The sequence below is a fragment of the Schistocerca nitens genome, chromosome 5, assembly GCF_023898315.1.
Source record: "Schistocerca nitens isolate TAMUIC-IGC-003100 chromosome 5, iqSchNite1.1, whole genome shotgun sequence".
In the NCBI taxonomy this organism is placed as follows: Eukaryota; Metazoa; Arthropoda; class Insecta; order Orthoptera; family Acrididae; genus Schistocerca; species Schistocerca nitens.
Genome location: NC_064618.1, coordinates 369,527,116 through 369,548,572, shown reverse-complemented (window position 1 = coordinate 369,548,572; position 21,457 = coordinate 369,527,116). Strand labels below are relative to the sequence as shown.

The 21,457-nt window shown below is 38.4% G+C and overlaps 1 protein-coding gene across 3 annotated transcripts in view; it reads left to right on the top strand.

The window, feature by feature from the left end:
• LOC126260850 (patj homolog) overlaps positions 1 to 21,457 on the top strand; it is a 470,272-nt gene that overhangs the window by 430,181 nt on the left and 18,634 nt on the right. For all 3 annotated transcript variants that reach the window (XM_049958261.1, XM_049958262.1, XM_049958260.1), the window contains 2 exons: positions 1,452 to 1,625; positions 19,748 to 19,909. In XM_049958261.1, the coding sequence (XP_049814218.1) occupies positions 1,452 to 1,625; positions 19,748 to 19,909 (336 nt within the window). The remainder of the gene's footprint in view (positions 1 to 1,451; positions 1,626 to 19,747; positions 19,910 to 21,457) is intronic.

The following is a 21,457-nucleotide window of genomic DNA, read 5'->3' as shown; positions in this document are numbered from 1 at the left end:
TTTTTGGCAGTTGCTGGACGAAGTTATCCGTATTACTTTGCAAGACTATTTATCTTCATTATGAATAATGTATGCATAGTTTATCCAGTTGTTACTGGGCAAGTTAAACCCACCACTTACTTCTACCATACACTTGGTGTTATGTCTGTGATACCAGGTTTAGACTCTCCCTGGGTAATGCTTGTGCCTCAGGGTGGCGTGCCTATTTAGAATCAGAATAATTTTCTCTCTAATTTCCTAGATGGAGTACCTCTCTCCTATGATGTACCGCCCTTTCTTTGCAAAGGTACCTGATGCATGTAGTAACAGATGTTTGCTTCTCTGTGACCCTTTCAGTTTGATTATTGCTAATTTACATACAAAAAGCTCATATCGGTAAAATTAATTAAAACGAAGGACATTCAGAAGTCTACCATAGCAATCCATTGCTGATGCAAACATACAAGTTTAAACAATGAAGCAAGTTTAGCTACATATGCAAAAGATGTGCTTGCTATCACATGTATCGGGTAATAGAAACTGTTTTGATGTGTCAATTATAAAATGATCAGAATCTGAAATGAGTATGTTCTGCAATTATGAATATGAAACTGTAGAGCATTCATTGAAACTTTTTTTTATATGCAGCCCATGACATCCCTCTCAAGTGTTCTAGCTGATACAATTGTTTGAATTTTTCCTGATGTTTCATCAGCTTGAATTGCTCACAGTGCTGAAGATTCCACATTCACACCAGTAATGAAGGACTTGTCACTTGCACCAGGAGAATCTCATAAAAATCATGACAACTTGTAGCAATCTGTCTATGCAACTCATAATTCACAACTCACTTCACTGTTTTCCCTGTGTATGGGAATGTAACTACTTTGTAAATGCACACATTATTGATATTGCTGTAAACAGTCTTTGGTTGGCTTGTGTCATATTTGGATGCGAGTGCCAATAAACTCTTTAAAAGAAAGAAGCTGTAATGGAACAGACTCTGTTGACATTTATGTAGTTTCTGTTTACAGAAGCTGTTTGAAATCTTTTGCTTTGTGTCCAGCATTCCCTTCAACTCACCTCAAGCATATTTTTTGCTTATGTGCACCTCATTTTTGTACTGATTTTACTTCTTTTCTTTTCTTGTAATATACATTCTGTACTCCCAATTTCTCTCTCTGGTTCCCCCCTCTCCCCCTGTCCTGGTTACTACATTCAAAACATTGAAATGATTTCCTTTTTTTATCCTGCACTCCAAGTAGTTGAGAACTTCATGCATGCTTTTATGTCAATCATTCCCTGAAATTTTAATTCATTATCTGAATCTTTATAGTTATGTGTTTCAAGCATTCTTTCTCAAGTTGATTAGACAAGGGATAAAAAAATTACTTCCATTGATGTGTTCACCAGAACTGCCTTTAATCAGTTTTGTAGACAGAATTGGATATATTATGTTTGCTTGATTTCAGGTCGCACAGCTCTGCAAGTTTAATGAAGGTGGTGGCCTTGGGATCAGCTTGGAAGGTACAGTGGATGTTGAAGATGGACAGGAGGTCAGGCCACACCACTACATACGTTCCATCCTGCCTGAAGGCCCTGTTGGAGCAAATGGTCGACTTCGTTCAGGAGACGAGCTTTTGGAGGTTAGAAACATTTTCAGCTTGGTTAATTAACAGCTGTATTAAGTAAATTTGTTGTTGCATGCTATAATTTTCCTGCACTCAGTAAATAATGAGGCTCACATTTTACAGAATTGAGCTGTAATTGTAGTTTACTCAGAAATGACAAGTGTTTTGTAATGTATTTAAAATTATTAAATTCCATTAAGTAAAATGTTGACTGGAATACTCTCTTTCAAATTCTAAAGGTGGCAGGGGTAAAATACAGGGAGCGAAAGGCTATTTACAATTTGTACAGAAACCAGATGGCAGTTATAAGAGTCGAGGGGCATGAAAGGTAAGCAGTGGTTGGAAAGGGAGTGAGACAGGGTTGTAGCCTGTCCCCGATGTTATTCAATCTTTATATTGAGCAAGCAGTAAAGGAAACAAAAGAAAAATTTGGAGTAGGTATTAAAGTCCATGGAGATGAAAAAAAACCGTTGAGGTTCGCCGATGACATTGTAATTCTGTCAGAGACAGCAAAGGACTTGGAAGAGCAGTTGAACGGAATGGATGGTGTCTTGAAGGGAGGATATAAGATGAACATCAGCAAAAGCAAAATGAGGATAATGGAATGTAGTCGAATTAAGTCGGGTGATGCTGAGGGAATTAGATTAGGAAATGAGACACTTAAAGTAGTAAAGGAGGTTTGCTATTTGGGGAAAAAAATAACTGATGATGGTCGAAGTAGAGAGGATATAAAATGTAGACTGGCAATGACAAGGAAAGCGTTTCGGAAGAAGAGAAATTTGTTAACATCAAGTATAGATTTAAGTGTCAGGAAGTCGTTTCTGAAAGTATTTGTATGGAGTGTAGCCATGTATGGAAGTGAAACATGGGCGATAAATAGTTTAGACAAGAAGAGAGTAGAAGCTTTCGAAATGTGCTGCTACAGAAGAATGCTGAAGATTAGATGGGTAGATCACATAACTAATGAGGAGGTATTGAATAGAATTGGGGAGAAGAGGAGTTTGTGGCACAACTTGACAAGAAGAAGGGACCGGTTGGTAGGACATGGTCTGAGGCATCAAGGGATCACAAATTTAGCATTTGAGGGCAGCGTGGAGGGTAAAAATTGTAGAGGGAGACCAAGAGATGAATACACTAAGCAGATTCAGAAGGATGTAGGTTGCAGTAAGTACTGGAAGATGAAGAAGCTTGCACAGGATAGAGTAGCATGGAGAGCTGCATCAAACCAGTCTCAGGACTGAAGACAACAACAACAAGTAAAATGTTAGTTGAACTTAACTTTATTGATTGAAAACTGTCAGCAGTTGTTGATCACAGTCATTCTGTTGTTTGCAAAATGTAATGAATTTTACTATTTTGCACACATCACGTGGAAAATGTGATTTTTGAATCAAATATACACGCATCAAAAAAAGTTTTGCATCACCCCAGTTCACAGAACTCCTGAAGACAGACGTTGACTGTGGATATTGTATCACAGACACAGCCCCTTTGACTGTTCAGAGATGTCACGAAACCCACCCAAAGATGTAAACAACCACACGTGAACAGCACATTTTAGATGGAGGGGGTCTGACAGCCGATCAGTCCCAGTCATTCCACCAGGAAGGAGATATATGGCTCATGTTGTCTGTAGGTCAGCCATACGTAGATGGTAAATACCGCAGTTTGGGCACGTCCGCATTGTTACTTTATGCCAGGAAGGGCTCTGGCTCTCAACAAGGGAAGTGTCCAGGCATCTCGGAGTGAACCAAAGTGATGATGTTCGGACATGGAGGAGATGCAGAGAGACGGGAACTGCTGATGACATTCCTCGCTCAGGCCACCCCAGAGCTGCTACAGCAGTGGATGACCGCTACCTACGGGTTATGGCTCGGAGGAACCCTGACAGCAATAGCACCATGTTGAATAATGCTTTTCGTGCAGCAACAGGATGTTGTGTTATGACTCAAACAGTGCACAGTAGGCTGCATGATGCACAGCTTTCACTCCCAACGTCCATGGTGAGGTCCATCTTTGCAACCATGACACCATGCAGCACGGTACAGATGGGCCCAACAACATGCCAAATGGACTGCTCAGGATTGGCATCACGTTCTCTTCACAGATGAGTGTTGCATATGTTTTCAGCCAGACAGTCATCAGAGATGTGTTTGGAGGCAACCCGGTCAGGCTGAAGCCTTAGACACTCTGTCCAGTGAGTGCAGTAAGGTGGAGGTTCCTCATGTTTTTGGGTGGCATTATGTGGGACTGATGTACACCACAGGTGGTGATGGAAGGCACCATAATGGCTGTACAATATGTGAATGCCATCCTCCAACCGATAGTGCAACCATATCAGCAGCATATTGGTGAAGCATTCGTCTTCATGGACGACAATTTGTGCCCTCATCATGCACATCTTGTGAATGACTTCCTTCAGGATAACAACATCACTCGACTGGAGCGGCCAGCATGTTCTCCATACATGTAGCCTAAAGAACATGCCTGGGATAGATTGAAAGGGGCTGTTTATGAATGACATGACTTGCCAACCACTCTGAGGGATCTACAACAAATTGCCATTGATGAGTGGAACAATTAGGACCAACAGTGCCTTGATGAACTTGTGGATAGTATGCCATGATGTATACAGGTCTGCATCAAGGCAAGAGGGCGTGCTACTGGGTATTAGAGGTACTGGTGTGTACAGTAATCTGGACCATCACCACTGGAGGTCTTGTTGTATGGTGGTACAACATGCATTGTGTGGTTTTCATGAACAATAAAAGGGATGGAAATGATGTTTGTGATGATATCTATTCCAATTTTCTGTACAGGTTCCGGAACTCTCAGAACCGAGGTGATAAAAAACTTTTTTTGATGTGTGTAATATCCAGTTTTAGTAATTCTTACAGATATTCATGATTTGTTGAACATACAACATTCAAAACACACATTTCCACTCTATTTGCTCAGCCACCACTCTACTGTCTACCATGCTACCCATTAAACAACTGTATAGCCTCTCCTTCCAAAACTTCGAACACAAAGTGAAAAGTTAGATATATTATACATACAAAGAAAATACAATAAAAAGATTATATAACTTAACAAATAGCAATCACTTCAGTTTCCGGTTTCTTTGGGTATGAACACTACAGTAATTTAAGATTATGAAAATTAATTTGTACAATGAAATTATTATTAAGAAATATTTTCTTGTGTACATTGTGATTTGCAGGAACCAGAAAATTTTGCATTTGTGATAAATGTAATTACAGATATCAATTCTGCATCAAAATGGAAAAATGCTAAATTATGTGATAAATGCTATTACGTAGTGAATTTAACCAGATGAACTGTTTTATCAGAGAGAATTTGAAATGGCTTTATTTTCTGCTTGTAAATATTAAAAATATAAACAATTTTTTGTTATTGGTACTGCACATCATCTGGTGAAACCCAATTTGGGAAGATAATGTGCATAAGAACATCTTTCCAAAATAAAAAGTGCATGAAGACAGTGATATATTGGTGAGCTCATTTCCCTGGTGCCATGCCAGGTGTGGGAGGCTGCATGGTCTCTACACTGTGTAATGCTTCATAGGACTCAGCCATGGGACGTAGCATCTTAGAACAGAGAAACATGTATGTATGTCTGCTAGCTCAAAATTTCATGTATTGTGGATACTTAAACACTGCTGTTTTACATGGGGGGGCGGGGGTGTTTTGAACAACAGTTACATAAGATACCGGTAAAGCAAGAAATAGTGTGGTAGCCCTTACCAAATGCTTAGCGTTGTATATTGCTCATTGTTACCATATGTTGTAGGAAAGTTCTTGTATGATGTACATACTTTGGGATTAAAGGAGCCCGTGTTGAGAAACACATTAAATCAGAGAATCACTTACAACTAATTCACGTTGCCTGCTTTGTTACATTGCCCTCGGTAGCTGGCATCTCTTCTCTCAATCATCGAAGCTGGTGGAAAACTGTTGGTGAAGGGTAATGAAAGGGTAATTCCAATGATGTATCCCACACAGGATATAGAGCTGAATATAACTCACTTTTAATACAAGTTTTGCTACAATTAAAAATTACTATTTATGACCTAGACCAGTCTCACAAGTTTTTGCTAATGCAGGTAAATGAATAGCTACATACTGCACATATTCATAGTTCTTGTTATTCGACCCTAGTGCAGTAGAACTAACCCTACCAAGATGATAATTGATTGTTTATTGTTGCAAAAGGACAGTTCACATTATAATCACAGAGTTAAACACTGTGTGTGCCAGCACTGATCTGCAGAATAATACATCCTTTTTCAGGTTGAACAGAGACACTAAAATTAAACATGTTTCCAGAGTTACCATATGTTCTCATTATCATTGCCTGCAGTGGCAGTTGATTATCACTGTTCCAATAGGTCATCGTTGAGGCCTAACACCATCATCTGCCTCAAACGCAGATTCACAATAAGACATAGAGTAGAACATGATGTCAGTGAGTTATTAAAAGACAATTGACAGCACAAGAACTCTGAATTGGGCGCAGTGCGTTTTATGAACTGTTAACTCCACCAGACCTACTGCACCAACCTATCTAGTTGTTGCTTCTATAATTTCTGGCTGCAGACTGCAGTTTCTGGGGTTCAAATGGTCTTATAACAACTGGCATGAGAAAAAACTGTTATTTTGTAAACTATGTAAGACTTTGAAAATTGGCAAGGGTGAATTTGCCTGTTCTGAATGAAGTGTGAGCTTTTATTAAAATTTGCCTTATAAAAATGTTACTGGTAGAAAACAATGGAAAATGCAGGATGGATTGTAACAGTATTATGAAAAGGACAATTGCTCCTCAGCAAATAGCGGAGATGCTGAAGCGCAGATAGGCACAGTACAAAGACAGTCGGAAAGTAAGCTTTCAGCCAACAATGCCTTTGTCAAAAATAGACAAAACACACACGCACACACAGATGCAACTAACACACATATGACCACAATTTCTGGCAGCTGAAGCCAGACTGCGAGCAGCAGCTCATAATGGGAGAGGCAACAGGGTGGTGGAGGGTAAGGAGGAGGCTGGGGTGTGGAGGGGGAGAGATAGCTGGGTAGGTTTGGAGGACAGTAAAGTGCTGCTTATGGGAGTGAGCAGGGATGAGGTGGAGAGAGGATAGGACACCTATGTGCAGTCAGGAGGTTAGACAGAGGGATGGGGAGAGGAGGCGGGGTAGTGGAGAAGGCGAGAAGTAAAAAGACTGGGTGTGTTAGTGGAGTAGAGGGTTGCTGGTGCTGGCTCATATCCCTGCAATAGACCTAAATGCAAGGCCTGTCCCATACATCCTCCCACCACCACCTGCTCCAATCCAGTCACCAACATCACCTATCCCATCAAAGGCAGGGCTACCTATTAAACCAGTCATGTGATCTACAAGTTAAGTGACCAAGAAACAGCTGGACCACACATTGTTGCTGAGCACGCTGCCCAACATAATGTTCTTCATTTCAATGACTGCTTCACAGTCTGTGCCATCTGGATCCTTCCCCTTAACACCAGATTTTATGAATTGCACAGGTGGAAAACTGGAAACTCTCTCTGCAATGTATCCTACATTCCTGTAACCCTCCTGGCCTCAACCTTCAGTAGTCATAGTCCTTACCCATCTAGCCCCTTCCCTGTTCCCATCTTGCTCTATATGGCCCTCTGTTCCACCAACACACCCAGCCTTTTTACTTCTCTCATTTTCCACAACCCCCCTGTCCCCAGCTCTCTGTCTAACCTCCTGACTGCACATAACTGAACTACCCTCTCTCCATTTCATCCCTGCTTGCTCCCACAAGCAGCAGTTCACCATCTCCCACCCCTCCCCTGCTATCCCTTCGCTTTCCCTGCCCCAGCCTCTTCCTTATCCCCACCACCCAGTTGCCTCTCCCACCATGCGCTGTTGCTCATAGTCTGTCTTCAGCTGCCAGAGACTGTGATCTTTGTGTGAAGGCCTTGTTGGCCGAAAGCTTACTTTCTGGCAGTCTTTTTATGTGCCTATCTGTGACTCAGCATCTCTGCTGTATGATAAGTAGCAACTGTCCTTTTCGTGATGTTATTACCAGTTAGAAATTTAGAAAAAGATGTGGATGGTATTATGTTTTGTGGTATAATTCATCTTGTTTACAAGTATAAGTGCCATGTTGAAAATTGTAGCAAATTATTTGAAATTATTAATTTGCAAGTTAGTTAATTTGTACTGTACATCATATTGTACAGAAAAGGTAAGGTAACAAAAATGAGTGGTGGACGGTCATATTGGAATGCTTAGCCTTTGGATGGTGTAGGTCATTACATTTGATTCTGCGCGTAAGCTCATAAGTTATTTTTTCCACTTACTGAACTTAAGTATTATCTTAATTTAACTATAACTTTTGATTAACATAATCTATCCAGACCAATGGTATGAATGGAATATGTAGTGAGAAGAATAAACTGAAAAATGAATTTAAATGGAATTTTGCCTGGTAATTGATAGTGGATTTTCACATACCTATCACATAGAAATAAATTTGCTGAATGTCATTAACTTGGCTTCATCTGTGTTATGTATAGTACTACCTACTGGTGACATGAAAATTTGTGCTGGCTGAAGCCAAGTTATTTACATTCCACAACTTTATTTCAACATTATTTCATGAGAATGTATGTCATCAACAATGTCTGTCCATCCAGACATGCAAGTAAATATTACATTCTGAGATGGGCAAAAGGCAATTACTTCAACCTCATAGTCTCATTCACACTGGCGCGGGAATGCAGAGTAGCGCTGCGAGCATTTAGTGACACTGGGTTGGTCTGGGAGGTATGCACGGATAGCCTAATGGTTAAAGTGAACATTCGTGTAAGTGGGAAATCTGGGTTCAAGCCCAGGTATAGCACAAATTTTCATATGGTATACTTTATCAATAGGTACTACATCTATACCTAACAAAGCTGAAGCCAAGATATTCACATTCAGTTAATTTATTTTGAAGTAATTGTCAAAGTGTCTATCCACCTACACAGGCAAGTAAATACCTATCACATGTGTTGGAGTTACAGTAAACTCATGGGGGGAGGGGGGGGGGGGGGGAGAATAAGAATCTATAATTATTGAGGGCCAATGACATAACAGATGGGGAGTATCCTCTTGCTATGTCTAACATTCTGCTTCTCAGCACTGCTGCTTCTCAATAGAAACATATTTTTTTCTTTTTTTGGAAAGCTTTTATAGAGTCAAGCAACAAAAAACCATTTAGGAGGGGGGGGGGGGGGTGGAAGGCTGTTGAAGTTTTTGCAAAAGCAAACATCCCAGTGAAAAAGTTCTCTAACACCTTTTTAACAGTCAGATTCAAAGCATTAAGGCTTCATCTTCAAGCGCCTAGCATGACAATCATTTAAATTTGTGTCTAATCTTTTACAACTAAAAAGAATTTTGCCAAAAATAGATGTGAATTTTGAAAGTAATAGATGTGAATTTTTCCAAAAGTAGCTGCTGATTTTCAGGCCCCTAGGAATTAGAAAAGGTATTTACAAAATTACTAATAGCTTCCTTTCAGAGTTCTTGTTGATTGGTAATCTCATGCGTATTTGTTTCTATGTAATTCCTACTCCCAAAGTAAATCAGTAATGATTTTGTCTGAATGTTTCATATGCGGATGATAAATTAAACTCACTGGTACCATGCTGCGATCATTGCTCATTGAAACAAACTTCTGTATCTTAAACCTATTACTATATGAAGAATACACATTTGAATTAGGATTTCATAAATATTTATTTCATTGTAGTTTTAATCTAGCTATTGTTTCATGGTTTCATTGTGAAAAGTTACATTCATAACATTTGTACAGAAAAAATGAGGATAAATTATATTAGAAAGACCTCGTCTTGCAAGCTCAATTTTTCTATCAAGTTCATTGACAATTATCTGTCAGTTCAGAATGTAGAAGAGTGAGATTTGCTGTGTGAGTTAGCTATTCTCTTGTGATTGAAATAATATCTACATATTGGTGATTTTATACTTCCACAGTAACTCAACAGATGATGTCAAAATGTTTTGTGAAGGCTTCTCATGTCATATGAAATTCATACTGTTGTCACAATAATCCACCAGAATTGCTTTATTCTATATTTTTTACATTTTATTTACCATGTGTGTGTGTGTGTGTGTGTGTGTGTGTGTGAGAGAGAGAGAGAGAGAGAGAGAGAGAGAGAGAGAGACAGATCTTGATCGTATCATGGCACCCTTTGAGATTGAGCCATCGCTTGAAACCGGTAGCGGTGAATAAAATATAAAAAATATAAAGAAAGCAGCTCTGATGGATTATTGTTACAACAGAATGCTTTTCATACAGTTTATTAAACTTTCAGAACAGCATACTCAAGAAATACTTCTCATGTTACTTTTGTTACATTAGATGCGTACAGTGAACAGATTGCCACTCTGCTGAAGCTGTCTCTTAAAGGACAAATCAGCATGCAGTATTTACTCTGTCTGGAAGCTTACTCATTTGTTTTGTAGAAAAGTAATTAAGACACACTGGTATCAGTGTAAATGTTTATTCTCACCACTGGCAATTTCTGAATGAACTGGCTTTAGTAGAGCATAAGCTGTTTTCCTGTTGTGTGATACACTGCTGGGCACTTCCAGTTTCTGCTTTCCACATTTAGCCTATGCAATGCAATTAGCATGGTATCTTGAGTTTCTGTTAAACACTGAACCTTAGTGTCCAAGTCAGGAAAAAACTACATGCACTTTCCCTTGCTTTTCAATAAGCTTGCATTATTTATTTGTGGAATGTAGGCTGCTTGAAGAATGGTACTTTGTCCTACACCTATGTCTAGATAACTTGGAGTATCACATTGACTTGTAATATTGTCTTCTGTGCTGTGGGAGTAAACTAGTGGAAGAAATCAAAATAACAGTGGTGGTATGTGACAGCTCATGTGAGTAGTAACCTAAGATTTGCAACTGATGACGAGGGATGAACTATTGAATCAGAGATTTTTTTAAATATATTTTCAGAATTGTAGGATATGGTTTGGGAAACTGCCATAGGCTTCTCACATTTAAAAGTAGAAACAAGAAACTGCATACCTACAGACAAAAAAAGAAAAGATAGTCCAATTAATGATTGTATGATACTTGTTAGAAAACAGGAAAACTTTTAATGCTTGCTGTGTTCAATTCGGGCACAATGAAAGCTCAGTTATGTAAGCTCTGTTTAGTAAACCAAAAAGCATTATAGACCATATTTACTCTTCTGTTTATTCCTTTTGCTGACCATGTAATTATTGTCTTCGACTGCCGTTAATAAAAAAACCGCATTAAAAACTTCTTTGAGGACATTGTTAGTTTGCACTGTTTTCGTTTTCTTTGCAATGTAGTCATTATGCAGTAGTTAATTGGTTTTCAAACATGTTTTCAAGCTTGCTCTATTAAGTTCTTCAATCTGTTGTTGAAATTTATCTGTGCTAGAGACAAACTGTATAACCTAATCTCCAAAATGAAGTTGCTTATATATATGGCAATAATATATAATCCTCCTTCATTTTCTCAGTGTAGGTATCTGAAAAATATTTCTTGGGCTGTTGAGAATGGTATTCTTGATACAGTATTTCCTAGCTTGTCCCTTGTGAATTCTGAATTTTTCACTATCCTCATGAAGACAAATAGAAACTGCTGAGTGATATATGTATCATTCAGTCACTGACATAGTTGAATCAGTGCTTTGCCTCTCAAGACTGTTAGTACAGATTGTGTTGACATTAGATGAAGAACTTTTTTAAAATCTGTGAATTTCATTCAAAGTGATAATTCATACTCATTATTTCATTTTAAACTTTCATTCAAAATCTTACAAAATCTCCATTGAACTCCATTGTTTTAACCTGCTTTTAATGTTAGTTTGTTCATTTAGGCAAAATCAAACAATTGATGCAAAGAAAAGAAGAAACTTACTCCTTTGTTTGTTTAAAGTCCAATATTTTTCTATTTGGTTGATGATAACTTCTGTAAATATCTGCTGAAACTGTAGTCTTTTATGTCTGAAATGTGACTTTCCTTGTTCCAATTTTGGTAATTTGCTTTACCCTGCAGGTGTACTCCAAACCAACTTACAAGTTCCTTTTGCATCACTTCCCCCCCCCCCCCCCCCCCTCTCTTAGCTTTAACCATTTTTAATGAAACACTGTCCAGAATCACATCTGGAATGTCAATATTTTCATTACCAGTATCAACAGTGTGTGTTTTCAGTTCATCTTGTGAACTGTAAAAGCATTTAAAGAAATCTTGGAATGCTTGCGCGATTTTATGTCCGTTATCGGTTATTTTGCCATTTGGTATCCTATTTAATAAAATGTGATGTCTATTCAGCATAAGTTCTGTTTTGATTTCTTCATATTCCCATGGTTTTTATCTGTTTTTTGTTTTTTTGTTTACCAAATTTTCATCGTATCTTCCTACATGTTCATGAAGCTGTTTATGAGTAGCTACATTTAATCACTGTATTGTACTATGTTCCCTTCATTATTTCTGTGAAAGATTTATTTTTCCTGTAAGAGCTGCTTTCTTTCACTAGACAGTTTCATACTCGCTTGCCATTTCTTTCATTCCTATTTATTTTTTCTTTTTATCTGCGGAAACGTTTGCTCTTTCACAATTAAATTTGTTAAATGACTACACCTTTAGTCAATGTCTGTATAAACTTCTTTTTCATCTTAATAAAGTTTCATAATCTATGTTTCTGGCTTCCAACCTAATCAGTCTTCTTTCTATTTTAATGTCTATTTTTACACCATGTTGTAAGAATCTACGATAACTTGCTTTTTTAAAGAAAAATAAATTATTTCTTCTAAACCACAACATTTTGGTGACACCTCTGCTTCAGGCACATCATATTACATACTGTATGTGATACGATGACGTCAGGTGACTTGACACTGACTTTTGATTATTGAGATGCAAACATTTCAGTCATGCAGCTCACATTCTGCACACCACCTTAAATGAATACACATATCTCAACCCATCTTATTGATTCTAATTACTTACCGTACAGTTCACTGCATTTCAAACACGACATTCCAGTTGGCTGGCACAACACTGACAATCACCAAGAGGGCACTGGGATACACATTCATCTGGAAAGGTATGCTGATACCAAAGATGATTTGGCTCAGAAGCTTGACAATACTGTCCCACATCTGAGCTGGGAAATTTGCCCAGAACACAGGTGCCAATGTATTGGTGTGCCCATAGTGTCAGCTGCCTCGTCACAGCACTAATTGCTGTCAGTGATTTCACAATTAAGACATGTAGCCATGTCATGCTCTCACCGAATTTCTACCTTTGCCACGAGTTGTCTGGTGATTCATCATTATACAGGCAAATACTGGACCTTTCCCACCACCATCTTCTTGATTAAACCATTAACTTGACTAACTAGTCTTGTAGACAATGCTGCCATATTCATGATCATTGATGATTCTCAGTATCCAGCACTCCTTCCACAGTTCCTAAAAGTCACTTAGTGGCATCATGTACTATTCCTTCTATATCACTTAATAATGCACTATATTCTAACAATGCCAGGGCTTCCGATTACTGCCCAACCTCATCAATAAGCACTCAAGAAATAGGAGGTAGTGAAACAAGAATTTTCTTTTATGCTCACCAATGGCATATGCCACCTGAATGAAATGGAAACAAAAAATTATTACATTGAAGAAATCCGTTATTGAATTGGAAAAGGTTAATGTTACCACTGAAAGTGTAAAAGGGGTTCCAGCATTCATTTAATAGACAGAGTCTGCACTATCCAATCAAAAGTATCAGGACACTCCTAGGTAATGCAGAATTGGCCACTACATGTCACAAGAGGCAGACTCATTAGTATTAAAGGAGGTGGGAGCATTTTATTGTCGGTAACGAAGCACTAACAGCAGAACAGCTCACTAAGAAGAGCTCGGTGACTTTGAATATGGACTAGTCATTTGACATTACCTGAGTAACAAATCCATGAGGGACACTTTAACCCTTCTAAATCTGTCCATGTCAGCTTTTGGTGATGTGATTGTCAAGTGAAAATGTGAAGGAACAATAATAGATAAACAAAAAATGTGAAGGGTGGTTGTAAAAATCAGCAAGAGGAACCACTCATGAGTTCCAGAGTGCTACCAGCAGACCAGCTAGCACAATGACTCTGGAAAGGTAGTTAAAAAGAATGGGATACAGTGTTCGAGCAGCTCCTCATAAGCCACATATTCCTGTAGTTCTGGGTAAGTGACAGTTGAGGTGGTATAAGGTGCAGTGCCACTGGACAGTGGGTGACTGGATGCATGATTTGGAGTAATGAATCTCACTATACCCTTTGGCAAGCCGATGGAAGAGTTTGGGTTTGCTGGATACCTGGAGAATGTTACCTGCCATCATGTGCAGTGCCATCATTGAAGGCAGTGATGTTATTGGTATGGGTGTGTTTTTCATGGTTAGGGTGTGGTCCTCTTACTGCACTTAAGAAAAGTTAATTGCAGAAGTATACGAATACTGTGTACAGAAGACAAACAGTTCCAAGATGATTATTTGTATCAGAGTGACAATGCGTCTTGTCATAAAGCAGAATCTGTGAGACAATGGTTTGTTGACTACAACATTCGTGAAAGAGACTGATCTGCCTAGAGTCCAAAACTGAACCCAATGAAAGACCTTCAGGATGAGTTAGATTGTCGACTTCACACCAGACTGTAGCATCCAACATCACTACCTTTTCTGGTTTCAGCTCTTGAGGAAGACATTCAGATACACCATTGAAAGTGTCCCCAGCAGAATTCAAGCTGTCCTAAAGGTGAAGGGTGGACACACACCAAATTAATGTCCATGAACAGGTGTCCCTATACTGTTAATTAGGTACTGTACAATATCAATCTAACAGCAGGTGGACCTCACTCCTCCACATCATCCCAAAGAAGACCAATTGATTCAGCCCCTAAGGTGATTTCTGCCGCCTTAATGCAAGAATAATTCCTAACCTATACCCAGTCCCTCAGGTTGAAGATTATGCTCTCAGCATCCGTGGAAAAAACATCTTCTCAACAATGGGCTTGGTATGTACTTTGTACCAGATACACAGCTCCAGACAATCAGAACATCTGGACTGCAAATCTTCACACACCCAATTTCACATGGCTCAGTCATGAACGCAGTGAAGTGCATGTTCAAAACACTGCTTCAGGACAGAGTGGAAGCCATTAATAACTTCCCACGGCCTCTCACAGTTTATGAGTTAATGACAGTTCTCAGGTTTTTAGTACTGCATCACGTACTACCACGCAATTCTGGCTGTTCCACTGAATAATTTATAATGTCATCCCTCACTTAATGCCCATATATAAAAAAACAAAATTATTAGTTGTATGTACTGTTTCATAGTATAAACAACATTTATATTATTTAGTAAGAGCAGAAGCATTTTATTTGCTTATAAATAGAATTAACCTGGCAAAATCAGCCTCAGTGTCCAGGCTGGCTGCTTTGTTACTATATAACGTGTTAAAAGATTTTGTCCACATTTGCATAAAGGAGAAATCTCTGGAACATTATGTTGTTGTTTTTTTAACTATTTTCTTCTTTTATTTACCTGCTCTTGACAAACGTATACGACAACACTTCTCAAATATACATTGTACAACTTCCTTTAATTAGACAAAGAGCAGAGAGCAAACAGAGAGCATCAGCTACCAAACTCAACAGCTACTAAACCCATTCTTATCTGCTCCAACTCTGACCCTGTCTGACACTACCCTGATGCACTTGGCACCAAAATTAACATTATATGGTATGGGCCCAGCTTCCAATACCCTCTAGAACAGTATGTAGCCAAAATTAGAATTAATATGAATGTCTTAAGTGAAATTGTTTTTCAGAGTTAATTAATATGTAGTTGTATGAAAGCAATTATATACATGAAGATTTATAGGCCCAATTGTTAACAAAAATGGTTGCAAATATGAAAAATAGTTGCTCCCTGTTATTTTATAAAATCAAATTTATTACCAATAATAAAATTAGAAAAAATATTAATGAAGACAAATTTTGTTTGCATGAAAACTGGAGCATAATAATATTATGTTTACTGTAAATTTGTTTGTAGATCATTTAAGTTGACGATTGTGATTACTAAGATACTGTGAAATGGATCAGTATGAATAATAAAAATATGTTAATAGAACTACAGATTTTTAGCAATCATATATGTTCAGAGATATCTTCAGATGAGAAATATATAATGTAAATTATAAAATTAACCAAAGTGTGGCCAAAATTTACACAGAACTGAACATTTTGGTTAACATACAATAGTCCCAAGGACGCAAGGTTCATTACAAACTTCTTAATAGTTTCACTTAAGACATGGAAGAATTTTAGTGAACAGCAAAACAGAAACTGGTTTTAACAATGTGAATGCTGCTATCGCAAAGGCCACACTTTTAGTGCACCCTGTACTGTAAGCACCTCTCACTTTGATGGTTGATTCAACTGCATAAGTTGCAGCACTTCGGCAACAGAAAAACCAACAGTGATGACCCTTGGCATTTTTCATTTAAAAACTGCCTTCCTCACAACATATGAGATCTGTCCAAAAAATTCTTGAACATTGTAATTCAGCACAGTGGGGTGTTGGAGCAAAATGCTGTTGGCATCCCTGCATATGCCTGTGTTTAATGTGTAACGGCCGGATGTTTCATTGTTGTGTGTCTGTTATTGTTCAGTGCTGTATTGAGTAGAACATTGTGTCACACAGTTTGCAAATTGTTTGAGGGGCAAGGCATCTGCATTAAATTTTGTGTGAAACTCAAGAAAACTTCTATGGAGATACACCAAAGGATGCAGGAAGCATACGATGATGAGTGCTTAAACCATACTCAGTGTTATAAATGGCTCACACAGTTTAAAAATGACTGGATGAATGTTAAAGGTGATCCTCATTCAGGATGTCCTTTGATGTCTATCGACAACGCTCGTGTCAGGAACATGTATGAAATTCTGTGTGCCAATCGAAGACTGACTGTCGGAGACATTACAGAAGAACGTAACATTTCAGCTGGATCATGTCATGAAATCCTGACACACCATCTTGGAATGCATCATGTTGCCACCAAGTTTGTCCCACAGCTCATGAGTCAAGACCAGAATGACCTTCGCCTCGCAATCTGTGAAGAGCTTTTGGATTGTGCAAATGAGAACAAAATGTTCCTTAAGAGAATCATAACTCGTGATGAGACATGGGTCTGCGGTTAAGATGTTGAGACCAAGATTCAGTTTTCACAGTGGGTCGGGAAAGGTTCTCCAAGACCAAAAAGAGCTCATCAGGTAAGGTTAAATGTGAAAGCCATGCTGATAATTTTCTTCGACTTTGAAGTATTAGTTCATTACGAATTCATGGTGCAGGCACAAACTGTTTATCAATGGTACTATTGGGATATGTTGCGACACCTGCAAATAAATGAGAGAGTGGCCTGGAATATGGTGAGACAATTCATGACTCTTGCATTACAATAATGCATCCTCACATTCATCCCTGTTGGAGCATGACAATTACACAAAAAATGAAATCATTGTGCTGCCTCATCCTCCATACTCCCTGGAGCTCCCTCCTGTGGACTTTTTTATTTTTTATTTCCATAGTTGAAAGCCCCATTGAAAGGATGAAGATTCGCAACGATAGAAAAGATAAAAAATAATAATAATAATAAAAAAAGAAATTCACAGACAGCACTTCTTGCAATCCAGCAATACTGCTTTGGGAAGTGGAAATGGCATTGGGAGCAGTGTATCAATTGTGGGGGAGAGTATTTCAAAGAAAACCATGGAAGATAAGTAAAAGGTAAGCATAGAAACATTTAGTAACCAAAGTTCTGGAACTTTTTGAACAGACCTCGTGTGACCAGAAGCCATGATTAATGTCAAAAGTCAGCAAAGATGTCACAGCATCAACCGTGACACTTAAATTATATGGCACTGTTCATGACTCATATCATCCATGTCAGTGAATAACTGAATGTGCTGGCAGACACTCTTTCCCACTAAAACACTATTACAGGTGAACTCGGCTCTAAAGCACTAGACTCGAGTCAGCAAATCAACAATGAGCAGCAGAAAGCAATCCCGTCGCTACATGATTTGTCTGACCTGAGAGTATGGAATGTATTAGGCTGGTTAATTGAGCTTTTGTGTAGTTAGAAATTGACAAAGACTGTAGAACTTCTGTGCATCAGTTGTGGCCTGTCACCATAAGATCACTCATCTTTTTACTGCAACTCTTGGTACACTTGACCCCTCCTCCTCCGGCAATGATTTAAACATGTCCACATCTACAATGTTGGACTTTTAACTCTATCTGAAGAACACACGTACTATCTAACGGCCATTTAATGCTTCAACTACTGAGCTCAAGTTCTCCCTATGGTTGACACCACAATGGAAACTGTTGCCATCACCTTTCTTTGCTGCCAGGTCACCCATTTTAGAATGCCTATCAGTATTGCCAGTGACCAAGGTAGGTAGGAGACACGTCTATTCAAATTACTTTGTTTTGTTAAGCATGAAGCATATTCTAACTGCAGTGTGTCAGCCAGTAACAAATGGCTTTGTTACATGTTTACACCACCAGTTACAAATGTATCTAAGGTGCTATGAATTGCTATGTTGGACAGAAGCACTACCTGTTGTCCTGCTGGGTCTTTGCAGTACCATCAAGGAAAATATTAAAAGTACTGCAACAGAACTGGTCTTTAATCAACTAATCAGGTTACACAGTGAATTGTTCAGCAATATGCCTAATGACCTTGATGAGGTGTCAGGCTTTGTTCAACAATTATGTCTAAACATTTTCCAACTTTAGTCAGTCTGCCGAGAGAGCATCACACTCTGCTTCGTTTTATTTTCACTGACCTTTGGATATGTAAACAAATCTTTGTGAGATGTGATGCTCTGCACAAGCCTCTGCAGCCACCATATGATGAACCGCATACAGTTATTAGCAAAATCGACAAGTCACTTACGGTCAGTGATAGTGGCACCTCATCAGTGACCTTAACTGAATCTTTGCATCTCTGATGCTGGTAACTGAATCTTTGCATCTCTGATGCTGGTAACTGAAAAACAAGACAAGGCACAGTGGATACAAGACATGATACAGTGGACTTAAGACACACAGCAGATGATTCCATGACAAAGAGGGTGGAGGGCATGCAAGCTCAATGTATATCTCTGAATGCAATTTATTTTTAGTGTCATTATGTTAATTATTAGCTGTGTTCCTCGATTGGTTCAGCGTTGTTTGTATTTTCATGAATGTTCTGTTAATGTTGTTTCCAATAAAGTATTTATACCAAAACTGTTTATGATTGTTTAACATCGTGGAGCCCTGTCAGCAACTGTGATAATTAAACATATAACACATCAGCAAGCCCCACTGCGCGGCCTACCAACCTTGTCTGTGCAGTGGGGCCTGCTGTTTTTCTTCAGCTAAGTAATGTAGATTTATGACTGGGTACTATGGTGCTATATTTTTATACTTGACATGACCAAACTTTGGCATGCAATAGTTTAGTGTCAATAGCTTCTGAAGAAGGCCAAATTATTTTGGCTGAAACGTAGATAAAGACAGGTTTCTATTTGCAACTGAGGCTGGCGTGTTATATGTTTAAAACTGTTTAAATTAATTTTGTCTTGTGTAATTTCAGTTTCTTTTAAAATACAGTTAACTTAATATTTAATTCCATTTGGACCTTCCCAAGTCCACTTTTTATTTGATTTTACGTGAAAATTCTACTGATGACCTTTGTCAAATTCACTATCATATTTTCAGTTATATTCTTATATTGTTATCACTACTTACTCATTGTGGCACCACCTCCATTTTTATGTATATTTTACACATGTGATACAGGTTTTTTTCTTAATTATTTTATTTTATTTTTACACTCCAATACTGGAATAGCTTTTCAGCAGCTTTGCTTCTGTAATGATCCATAAATAAAGAGATAATAAATTTAAAGTTTACATTGATATTTAAGCATTGATATTTAAGCTACAAAATTTACTGTGTTTTGATTTCTGAAGGTTAATGGTCACCGTCTTCTTGGGATGAATCATATTGAAGTTGTTACCATATTGAAAGATCTTCCCATGAACGTGCGTATGGTTTGTGCTCGAAGACCAGGCGAAACAACACCTTACCGTCTGATAGATACTTCTCAGGACAGAGCGGCATTTGCAGCCAGGGTATGTACTGTACAGAAATAGAAGTATTCTAGTAAGAATGAATATGATTAAAGGAATTGAGTTTCAAAAAACTTAAATTGTGGAAAAATGCACATCAGCTACTTTTGAGAGTACAACTGTTCTGTATTATTCAAAATTATTCAAAAAATATGTAATCAGTTTCTTCATCCATGCACATTCTCATTCTCTCTCTCTCTACCGATCATCAAATATTATGAACTACCACCAAAAGATATAAAAGTAACTTCCGTCGCACCCCTGGGAAGTGTGTTGAGACCCTTGGTGTCCAGGTTCTATATTAATGACAACGCAAACACTCTTTTTGAAGACAGTGCAATTAACCGTAATGAAGTACTGTCAGAAAAAAGCAGCATAAACATCCAGTCATATCAAATCAGTTTGAAGACTGGCAATTTGCTTTAAATGTTTACAAATGCAAAATTGTGCTCTTCACAAAATGCAGAAAAATAATATACTATGACTGCAACAGCAGTGAATCAAAATGCATACAGATATCTAGATGTTGTGATCTCGTCAGTCATGTGACCGCACTGCCACCTGAGAGATCAATCCACCGGATGTGATTTTCTCGATAAACGGAACAGAAGAACGGCTGTGTTAGCCAAAGAGTACGCAGCCAGTCGCAATACCTACGCTCGCCGCGAGGCCACTTCATCTGCAGCAGGAGAGTAGTGCAGTTGTGTTAGTCTGCAAGATCGTAGCCGCTCACAGTGGTCAGCCAGCGCCAATGTTAGTCATCGTCTGCAGCTCCGTCATTGCTGTCATCAAGTCTTTGTAGCTCCATTCCAAGTTAGTCTTCAAATTCACCGGATTCGACATACAAGATTACGAGAGATTAATCGTCACTGCTAGATTTGTGACTTGTAAATTATGTCATTCTACAGACGCTTAGTTTAGTCAAGTCTTCTATAATTGTCAACCAACTGATCATGGACTACAGCAAAGTTAAGAAATAAATTTTTTATTATTTTGTACTCCTGCTAATTAATTGTGTTTTCCTGTTGTAGCTACTAAGCAGTCTTGGCATAATAGAACTCACGTTTCCACCTCCTTGGCTACCTCATGTTGGTGGACTCGATTATGGTGGAAGATTGAGAGCCATCAGGTGTAACCATTTCTAGGGTATTTGATGGAATAGCCACTAACTCAGTTGTAGGATTCTGGGAAAAGACAGTCTCTCTACAAAAGGGACTGCTTAGATGGCACTAATGTGCCCCATCCTGATGTAGTACTTAAATATTTGTGACCCATACCAATTAGGACTTACAGGGGGTATTGAATGTATGTAAGGATGAGCAGAAAGAAAAGCAACTGGTTTCATTAACTCATGGAAGAACATCACAGAAATGCTGCAAATTCTGAACTAATGGATAGTTAAAGATAGAGGCCAATTGGCGCACAAAAATTTACCTCAAAGTTTCAGTAAACAGTTCTTGCCATGTCGCAGTGGACAATATGGTGAATTTCCTGATGTTGGCAAATTACGACAGTGACTTTGTATTTTTCTAATGTGACTATGCTATTTTT